This window comes from Coregonus clupeaformis, chromosome 11 (assembly GCF_020615455.1).
Source record: "Coregonus clupeaformis isolate EN_2021a chromosome 11, ASM2061545v1, whole genome shotgun sequence".
Classification (NCBI taxonomy): Eukaryota; Metazoa; Chordata; class Actinopteri; order Salmoniformes; family Salmonidae; genus Coregonus; species Coregonus clupeaformis.
This window is the reverse complement of record NC_059202.1, coordinates 37,272,773-37,283,573: the sequence shown is the minus strand read 5'-3', so window position 1 is coordinate 37,283,573 and position 10,801 is coordinate 37,272,773. Positions and strand designations below refer to the sequence as shown.

General features: G+C 47.5%; 1 protein-coding gene across 1 annotated transcript in view; it reads right to left on the bottom strand.

The window, feature by feature from the left end:
* LOC121577236 (excitatory amino acid transporter 5-like) overlaps nucleotides 1–3,412 on the bottom strand; it is a 27,021-nt gene extending 23,609 nt beyond the window's left edge. The window contains exons 1-3 of the mRNA XM_041890997.2: nucleotides 3,079–3,412; nucleotides 1,131–1,210; nucleotides 169–384 (exon numbers count right to left, since the gene is read on the bottom strand). Of these exons, the coding sequence (XP_041746931.1) occupies nucleotides 169–384; nucleotides 1,131–1,210; nucleotides 3,079–3,393 (611 nt within the window). The 5' untranslated portion in view covers nucleotides 3,394–3,412. The remainder of the gene's footprint in view (nucleotides 1–168; nucleotides 385–1,130; nucleotides 1,211–3,078) is intronic.
* Between the last annotated feature and the right edge of the window lie 7,389 nt (nucleotides 3,413–10,801).

Genomic DNA, 10,801 nt, shown 5'->3' with positions numbered 1-10,801 from the left:
TAAGGGCTGTAAGTAAGCATTTCATTGTAATGTCTGCACCTGTTGTATTCGGCGCATGTGACCAATAAAAATTGATTTGATTTGATTTGATACCCCTGCCCTAGACAGTATTGATTGTTTGTAGATATTGCTTGTCGAGCTTCAGGTTTATCTTCATTGGTCACTCACCTGATGAGATCTAGCAAGGCATCAGCAGAAGTCATGACGGGCCCTCCTCCTAGCCTGTTGCTGTCCATCTCAGTACCCACCCCGGGCTTGATGATGATCACCAGCAGGATACCCACCACCACCGCAATGAAAGTGGTCCACAGGTAGTAGGTCACAGTGAGAACACCCATACGACAACATGCTTTGGGCTCCATGGACGACAGGCCTGACATTAAACTGTAAAAGGGAAAAGAGAGAGAGAGGATTAGATAGGATCAAATAACGCAAATATATAATACAAATGGCCCCATAAATGCTCAGGTGCCTAAATTGGAACTCAAATATGGTTCCATTCTACTGACTGGTTAAGTGAAGCTACGGTGAATGACCAGGAGAGAGTGTGGACCTAAGCGAGATCTAATTCTAATTTCAAATGTTTGTTGTAAGTACTACTTCTTATACTATCTGACAGGTGTGATATAACTACAACCTGTCATGTTATGTAGACAATATGGAATCTATTGACATTTGGTTTCCAAAAAGTCTGGTTTTGTCATCTTTTATCATTATAATTGCCTGTCTGTAGGGGGTTGCTACTTATATTGGGTGTAGCTCAGTTGGTAGAGCATGGCGTTTGCAACACCTGGGTTGTGGGTTCGTTTCCCACGGGGGGCCAGTATGAAAAAAATAAAAAATGAAAAAATAATAATGTATGCCCTCACTACCTGTAAGTCGCTCTGGATAAGATAAATGTAAAATGTAGTGTGATAACAACAGCAAAATTGGTCACTGCAGTCAGCACTTTCTACAGTTCATTCAACATCCCTTGTCCAGTTATGCACTTTTCTCAAAAGCATTTAAAAAGTCACTTTTGAGGCTGAATATCTTTTGTGGTGAGTGAACACCAAATATTTGTATTCCGCTACTGCTGATGAAATATAAAACCATATTACTGGACAGAGGCTGACATTACAGATGTTTACCTGGATGTGATGAGGGGAAGGATAAGCATTTTGAGCATTCTCATGAGAAGCTCTCCAGGGAACGAGAAATATATCTTAGCCTGGAGGGGAAATCAGAAGAAACATAAGTTACATTAAAAAGAATATTATACATTAGAAGTAGACATGAACCCCTCCAAAGCAGTGGCAGCTGGTGACTTTTGAAAAAAGAGCCAAAGAGCACCTTCAAACATATTACAAAACTTAAGAAACCCAAGCAGTGTTCCTGACTTTACCACAGGAGACCCTTTTCAAAGGTTGGACAGATATTTTTGTTTCAAGCATTCCTTTCCTATAGGAAAAAGTGCCCATCAGCACACCCTTGGATGAATCTCAAATGCCTTTTGCTTGATTCCTTATGTCCTCTCTCCTAGATTCCTTGTATCCTCTCTCCTAGATTCCTTGTGTCCTCTCTCCTAGATTCCTTCTCAAACCATCAAAGGGAGGTGAGGAGAGCATTGAAGAAGATCTAAGGTTCCTTCTCCTCCAATGCGCCCAACTTCCCTCTGATGTTTTGAGAAGGGAAATCTAGGAAAAGGCTTTTCAGATTCACCCCTTGTGAAAAAGTTGTTCATGGTTTTCAAAATAGACATACTAAAATGTGGAATAATCTTGGTTGATTCGATCAGGTTCATATGAATAGAATGGAAACTATATAATTTACATTAGTCATTGGCGTTGATAAAATTTAAAATCAATGTGGTTTCAAATGTTTGGATTGCATTAATAGGTCTCAAAGCCATAGATGACTAGCTATAAGTGACAGGGTTGGGGTCAACTCCATTTAAATTCAGAAATTCAAAATGTTACCCATTGAAAAGCATTGAAGAGAATTGGAATGGAATTGACCCCAACCCTGATACGTGACACAGTTCTTAGTAGTAACACGCACAGTAATTCCCTCCAGTTAAACATTTGCTCACTTTTAAACATCAGCCTTGGGTCACACGTCACCTGTGATTATCGAGCACACTTAAGGCCATGTTTGCTTTGGCAAGCCAATTCTCAGTCTGAGATCAAATAATCCCCTCCGATTCTGAACATCGGTTTTCTTTCGTCTTTCATGTAAAAGTGAACTGGAAGGGCGTGATAATGTGGACAGATGATACATTTCCTTCCTAACCTTATGAGTCCCAAAATATGTCCTGTAACTATCTAAGTATCTATTGTTGCCCTCCAAGAATATGCTGCAATTCTTTTTCTGAAGCCAGTAATCGATTCACCATCTATGGTCTAGATTCGAATGTATTCCTCCAAAAAATGCATTGAGACTGATACATGTGCGTCAATGGAGTGCTTTCCTCTCAGAAACATGTTGCTTAGTAGAGGTCATTAACTCCTTCCCAACAACCACTTTTTGAATCAAGGGGATGAATGCAGGCTGCTCTTATTGCTGTGCACTGACTCTCTGTTCCTATAACAACTGTAACACACACCACTTTACAGGGTTCCAGTCCCATCATTTGCAGATAGTGTAGTGCACTTGAAGCTTCTCTCAATGGTTCATTAGGTCTGGCTGTTGATGTTATCCTATGGTTTTCCACAACCCAACAATGAAATGCTCCAGTGCATCAAGGCAATGCAAACAGGAGCTCTATAGGCGTTTAAGTGGAACACCGTCACGAAAAGAGGGAGAGGTGCTCAAACACAGAAATGTACACAGTGTACAAAACATTAAGAACACCTACTCTTTCCATGACATAGACTGACCAGGTGAATCCAGGTGAAAGCTATGATCACTTACTGATGTCACTTGTAAAATCCAACTCAATATTAGGAAGGTGTTCTTAATGTTTTGTACACTCAACGTATGTATGCACTGCTAAGAGAGACCAAACCAAGAGAGACATATGGACCTGGAGGGCAGGCCCATCAAATAATCAAACAGCATTTGCACATGCATCTGACTGTGTGATAAAGAGTGACTTACCTGGGTAGAGAGATGGCTCCCTCTCAACACAGCCCCCAGGACACAGCCCATCAACACGGCAAAAACCGAGAGCGTCAGCAAGCCGTTGCGCTTCAGGTAGCCCCTTAACCACTGTTTCAAGTCATCAACAAAAGCCCTGTGGAGAAATGTATTGACACGTTCGTACATGGTTTCTCCTCTTGGAGAATACGAGCTATTGTTGGAGCGTGTCTCCTCGCCTTCAGTGGGCAGTAGTAGTAGCTCCTCCATAGTTCCAAGTCCTTCACTGGGCAGACAGTCAACTTCTTCTGGAGTGTGGCGATTCTTAGGAACCATATAGCCCACATGGGGATTAAGCCATCATGGCTTGTGCAGAGTAAACACCAGCCAGCCACAGCCCCACGGTCAGGGAGAATTAGTGGGACTAAGAGGCTTACAAGTGTGTAATAAAATCGAACATGTCTTTGTTGTTAGACAGCTGCCATGCTTTTGTACTTCCTCATTGTTGATGTCTTGTCATCTCAATCAATCATCACATTTATAAAGCTCTTTTTACATCAGCAGTTGTCACAAAGTGCTTTTACAGTAATCCGGCATAGAACTCAAAGAGCAAGCAGAAATGGAAGCAGAAGCACAGTAGCCAGGAAAAACTCCCTAGAGGCCTAGAGAGGAAAACCTAGAGAGGAACAAAGCTAAGAACGTAAGGTCCATCCTCTTCTAGCTGTAACAGGCAATCTGCTACAACCTTGCTTTTCGCAGGACCATTAACTTTCTTGGACAAGTTATAGGCTACTGAGGGCATAGCTGTGGGAAGTAGGGGTACTGAGGGTGCTGCAGCACCCCCTGAAAAAAATAAACATTTTTCAGAAATGTAGTGCACTGTGCCTTTACGAGTCCTGTACTAGCTGACCAATATGGCCGTCTGTAGGCCATTTGATTTTGTTTGTATCGCACAATTAAATGATACATTCAGAAACTTTTGCATTCACAATTGTGCATCACTGATTCTTTCTTTACGAAATGATAACTTGGATTCCTTGAAAATGGACTTTGGCTGCATTTTATGTTATCAAAGTGAATTCAGCACACTATGGCACTGCTAGATGGGAGTATTGACAACAGGCTTGTTGGGTAGGTAGGCTATAGTAGGAGGTCCTTCATGGTTTCATCCCAAATGTGCTCCAGTTCGCAGTAGCCATTTTAGTAGCCCCTTATCCATAAGATAAAAAGTGTGATGAGATAAGACGTATGATGACAGTCCCAAAGTCGGAGGTTTACATGCACCTTAGCCAAATACATTTAAACTCAGTTTTTCACAATTCCTGACATTTAATCCTAGTAAAAATTCCCTGTCTTAGGTCAGTTAGGATCACCACTTTATTTTAAGAATGTGAAATGTTAGAATAATAGTAGAGAGAATGATTTATTTAAGCTTTTATTTATTTAATCACAATCCCAGTGGGTCAGAAGTTTACATACACTCAATAAGTATTTGGTAGCATTGCCTTTAAATTGTTTAACTTGGGTCAAATGTGTCGGGTAGCCTTCCACAAGCTTCCCACAATAAGTTGGGAGAATTTTGGCCCATTCCTCCTGACAGAGCTGGTGTAACTGAGTCAGGTTTGTAGGCCTCCTTGCTCACACACGCTTTTTCAGTTCTGCCCACACATTGTCTATAGTATTGAGGTCAGGGCTTTGTGATGGCCACTCCAATACCTTGACTTTGTTGTCCTTAAGCCATTTTGTCACAACTTTGGAAGTATGCTTGGGGTCATTGTCCATTTGGAAGACCCATTTGCGACAAAGCTTGAACTTCCTGACTGATGTCTTGAGATGTTGCTTCAATATATACACATACTTTTCCTTCCTCATGATGCCATCTATTTTGTGAAGTGCACCAGTCCCTCCTGAAGCAAAGCACCCCCACAGCATGATGCTGCCACCCCATGCTTCACGGTTGGGATGGTGTTCTTCGGCTTGCAACCCCTTCTACCTTTTTCCTCCAAACATAACAATGGTCATTATGGCCAAACAGTTCTATTTTTGTTTCATCAGACCAGAGGACATTTCTCTAAAAAGTACGATCTTTGTCCCCATGTGCAGTTGCAAACCGTGGTCTGGCTTTTTTATGGCGATTTTGGAGCAGTGGCTTCTTCCTTACTGAGCGGCCTTTCAGGTTATGTCGATATAGGACTCGTTTTACTGTGGATATAGATAATTTTGTACCTGTTTCCTCCAGCATCTTCACAAGGTCCTTCGCTGTTGTTCTGGGATTGATTTGCACTTTTCACACCAAAGTACGTTAATCTCTCGGAGACAGAACGCGTCTCCTTCCTAAGCGGTATGACGGCTGCGTGGTCCCATGGTGTTTATACTTCCGTACTATTGTTTGTACAGATGAACGTGGTACCTTCAGGCATTTGGAAATTACTCCCAAGGATGAACCAGACGTGGAGGTCTACAATTTGTTTTCTGAGGTCTTGGCTGATTTCTTTTGATTTTCCAATGATGTCAAGCAAAGAGGCACTGAGTTTGAAGGTAGGCCTTGAAATACATCCACAGGTACACCTCCAATTGACTCAAATGATGTAAATTAGCCTATCAGAAGCTTCTAAAGCCATGACATAATTTTCTGGAATTTTCCAAGCTGTTTTAAAGGCACAGTCAACTTAGTGTATGTAAACTTCTGACCCACTGGAATTGTGATACAGTGAATTATAAGTGAAATAATCTGTCTGTAAACAATTGTTGGAAACATTACTTGTGTCATGCACCAAGTAGATGTCCTAAACAACTTGCCAAAACTATAGTTTGTTAACAAGAAATGTGTGGAGTGGTTGAAAAACAAGTTTTAATGACTCCAACCTAAGTGTATGTAAACTTCCGACTTCAACTGTACCTAAATCTCAAATGCACTGCCAAACTGAACAATTCTGTGCCAGGTAACAATGGGGCATTTTATAAAATTGTGCCTTCAAATCAAATTTATGAACTGAGATTAAATGAATCCCAATTAAACTGATCCCATCACAAACATCTAAGGATCAGTAGATGAATCCTCATTAAGGTCAATCTCATAAGGTTTGATCGTCATTGTGATCTAGATACAACAAAGGGACGGCTGCAATCCAATCAAATCCTAACCCTGCACAGGCTATATAAGACGTGTAGGTGGAAAGGTCAACCAACAGTTAAGCGATGGAAAATGCAACTGGGCAACTAGTTTGAGAGGCTTGGGAAGAGGTTGTGCCACAATTTGACCTAGATGTGTGTGCCAAAAGGTCTTCATGTCATGAGCCCTCTCACTCCACCGGGTTACCACCTTAATGTGTTTCCATTATCTTCCACTCTGCTCATCTCTCTCTCTACTCAGCCTAACTAGCTCCACCTGTCCCTGCTCTGCTCGGCTCTAATTACTCTGCCAGCTGCGCTGCATTACCCACTAACCTCTCCCAGTATTTAAAGTCCTGTCTTTCAGCTCTCCTTTGTCAGATCGTCTGCAAAGCTCACACCCGGAACCTGTGTGCTCGCGCTTCTGGCTCACCCCTGTTTTGTGACCCCGGACCTGCCTGATTCTTGGATACTCTTCTGCCCCAGGAGGACCAGACCTGCTTTCTGCCATTACGACTCCTGACTACTCTTCGACCCCGGTAACTCTGACCAGCCTTCTGCCTTGCTACAACGTATTTGGATTTCCCTTGAACTGTACTTCTGCCTGTTTTCATCCGCCCCGTTGTGTCTGTGTTTCCTCCCCCCCCAGGACTTCTGGACCACCAACCACCGGCGTCATCGGACGCATCGCTGCCACTGGGGGGAGGCACAGACCCAGCACATCGGACGGGATAACCCCTGGAGCCTCCACTCACTCCCTACATCCCTTTCCCCTTAAGTTTAAATAAACTTTCTGGTGTGACGCAATTGTGGTCCTCTTGTCGTCTGTCTGAACCGTGACAGTACGATCTGACCATCATGGACTCAGCGCACACTTCCCCCGACATGGAAGCCGAAGAACCTGAGCAACCCACCGCCATGCTACGCCTGGAACACACTGAGAGAGAGCTAGGCCGCATGAGCGGCGACGTCACCTCTCTGCTTCAGGTCGGCCACCAACAGCATCAGCAGTTCCAGCAGCACCAGCAGCAGTCCCAGCAGCAGCAACAACAACTCGCCAGGATCATCCAACTCCTCACCAACCTTACCCCAGCCAGTCTGCCCACCAGCCCTGCCTCCGAGTTACCTGCCCCGGTCATAGCAGCCGCTGCCCCCGAACCCAAGATTGGAAACCCCGAGCGGTTCAACGGCGATTCTACCCAGGTCCGGCCATTCCTGACTAGCTGCCGACTTCAGTTCTCCTTGCAGCCAAGGACCTTCGCCACGGAGGGGGCTAGGGTCGGGTATGCCATCACTCACCTGACGGGCCGAGCTCGACTCTGGGGAACAGCAGAGTTCGAACGTCAAACCCCCGCATGTGCAACCTTCGACCTGTTTGCTGAGGAGATGCTGAAGGTGTTTGACCTGGATTCACCAACCGCAGAGGCGTCTCGTGAACTGTTCAGTATTCGACAAGGCAGACGTACAGTCGCAGACCATTCCATCGACTTCCGAACCCTGGCAAGACGAAGTTCTTGGAACACACCCTCGTTGGTGGACGCGTTCTTCCATAGCTTGGCTGACTATATCAAGGACGAGTTGGTCTCCCATGAACTGCCTTCCACTCTTGATGAAGCCATCGCACTGACTGTCCGGATCGACAGAAGGATACAGACCCGTCGGTCGTGAGAGGGGGCGCCAAGGTCCACCAACTACCGGCATTCGGAGAGATCCGACTGGGCTCCTGTCAGCTACTGCCACTCACCCAAGTCAGCTTGATCAGTCTGAGCCTATGGAGATTGGGCGAGCCTCTCTCACTCCTGCAGAGCGCCAGCGCCGCTTCACCTCAAACCTCTGCCTCTATTGTGGAGGTGATGGACATCGTGTGGTAACCTGCCCTTTAAAAGGCCGAAGCTCACCGGGCATAGGGGGAGTCCGGTTGAGCTCAATGACCACCCAGTCCTCCGACCGCAAACCCTTGCTGCAAGTTCACCTCCGCCTCTCTGACTCAACTCACACCCTGGCTGCTCTGGTGGATTCGGGCGCCGAAGCCAACATAATGGACATCAAGCTGGCACGCCAACTGGGACTGGAGAACCTCCGTTTGACACCTCCTATTCCTGCCCGGGCACTGGACGGACACTTACTCGGATCGGTCACTCATGTCACGGCCCCGGTCTTGATGGGTCTGTCCGGAAACCATCAAGAAACTATCCAGTTTCACCTGCTCCCCTCTCCAGGCCAACCCCTCATCCTGGGTTACCCATGGCTCCGCCGGCACAACCCTCAGCTCGACTGGGTGACCGGGGTGATCAGGGAGTGGGGAGAGGACTGCCACCGAACCTGCCTGCTTGCTGCCGCACTACCCCCTCGGCCAGTACCTACTAACTCCGCTCCTGACCTCTCCCATGTCCCAGAATGCTACCATGGTCTCAGAGAGGTGTTTAACAAAGCAAGAGCCACATCTCTGCCCCCCTCACCGACCGTACGACTGTGCCATCGACCTCCTCCCTGGAACAGCCCCTCCAAGGGGCCGTCTTTATTCGTTGTCTGCTCCTGAAAGAAGGTCCATGGAGGACTACATCAATGGCTCTCTGTCCACAGGATTGATCCGTTCATCTTCATCTCCGGCTGGTGCTGGCTTCTTCTTTGTGGGGAAGAGGGACGGATCTCTTCGCCCCTGCATCGACTACAGGGGACTCAACGACATCACAGTGAAAAACCGTTACCCTCTCCCTCTGCTCACCTCTGCTTTTGAGTTGCTCCAGGGAGCCACTGTTTTTACCAAGTTGGATCTCAGAAACGCTTACCACCTAGTGCGGATCCGGGAGGGAGATGAATGGAAGACCGCATTCAATACACCAACAGGCCACTACGAGTATCTGGTTATGCCTTTTGGCCTCACCAATGCTCCTGCTGTGTTCCAGGCTCTAGTGAATGATGTACTGCGGGACATGTTAAACAAGTTTGTCTTCGTTTACCTGGATGACATCTTAATCTACTCCAGAAACCTGTCTGAACACACCCGCCATGTCCAGCAAGTCCTTCATCGTCTTCTGGAGAATTCCCTCTACGCCAAGGCAGAGAAATGTGAGTTTCACGTCAAGACAGTGGCCTTCCTGGGGTACATAGTGGCAGAGGGAAGTATCCAAATGGATCCTGCCAAAGTATCAGCAGTCACTTCATGGCCAGTTCCGGAGAACAGAAAGAAGCTGCAACAGTTTCTGGGGTTTGCTAACTTCTATAGAAAGTTTATCCGGAACTACAGTACCGTTGCTGCCCCTCTCACTGCTCTAACCAGCACCAAGCAACCCTTCACCTGGACCCCAGCAGCCGACAAGGCCTTCAGTACCCTCAAGGTAAGGTTCACCTCCGCTCCCATCCTCCAGATGCCTGACGTGGACCGGCAATTCATTGTGGAGGTGGACGCCTCGGATGTGGGAGTTGGTGCTGTGATTTCTCAGTGGGCTGCGGAGGATAGGAAGCTCCATCCCTGTGCCTTTTTCTCACGTCGGTTGTCCCCCTCTGAGTGCAATTACGACATAGGGAACCGAGAGCTGCTGGCTGTGAAGCTTGCCTTGGAGGAGTGGCGTCACTGGCTGGAGGGGTCCACCATTCCATTTCTCGTTTGGACCGATCATAAGAACTTGGAGTACATCCGCACGGCCAAACGGTTGAACTCCAGGCAGTCCCGCTGGGCCCTGTTCTTCACCAGGTTTAATTTCACTCTGTCATACCGGCCTGGGTCACGCAACACCAAGCCAGACGCCCTCTCCCGTCAATTCCAGAAGGATGACAACCCCTCCAAGGATCCTGTGTCGATTCTGCCAAGTCCCTGCATCGTAGCAGCTCTGACCTGGGCTGTTGAGGAACAGGTGCTGGAGGCTCTCCGTAACCAGCCCGGTCCCAGCACTTGCCCAGCTGACCGCCTTTTTGTCCCCGAAAACCTAAGGTCCCAGGTCGTTCAGTGGGGACATGACTCCCGCCTAGCTTGTCACCCTGGCTCCACCCGCACTTACAACCTGCTCGCCCAGAGGTTCTGGTGGCCCGCTCTGAGAAAGGATGTACGGGAATTCGTCCAAGCCTGCCCCATCTGCAACCAACACAAGTCGTCCTGCCAGCCCCCAGCCGGATTGCTGCAGCCCCTGCCTGTGCCCAGACGTCCCTGGTCTCACATCGCCCTTGACTTTGTCACGGGGCTGCCCCCTTCAAGGGGCAAGACCGTCATTCTCACCATAGTTGACCGATTCAGCAAGATGGCACACTTCATTCCCCTCCCCAAGCTCCCAACCGCCAAGGAGACCGCCCAGGTGGTCCTGGAACACGTCTTCCGGATCCACGGACTGCCAAAGGATGTTGTTTCTGACCGTGGTCCACAATTCTCCTCCGCTTTTTGGAAGGAGTTCTGTCACCTGCTGGGAGCCACAGTCAGTCTGACTTCCGGATTCCATCCCCAATCCAATGGGCAGTCAGAGCGGGCAAATCAGGAGCTCGAGAAGGCACTGCGATGCATGACCTCACGCAACCCCCCACTCCTGGTCGCAGCAATTGACATGGGTGGAGTACGCACACAATTCTCTGACCTGCTCTGCCATCGGTATGTCCCCTTTCCAATGTGTTTATGGATACCAGCCTCCTCTATTTGCCAGTCAGG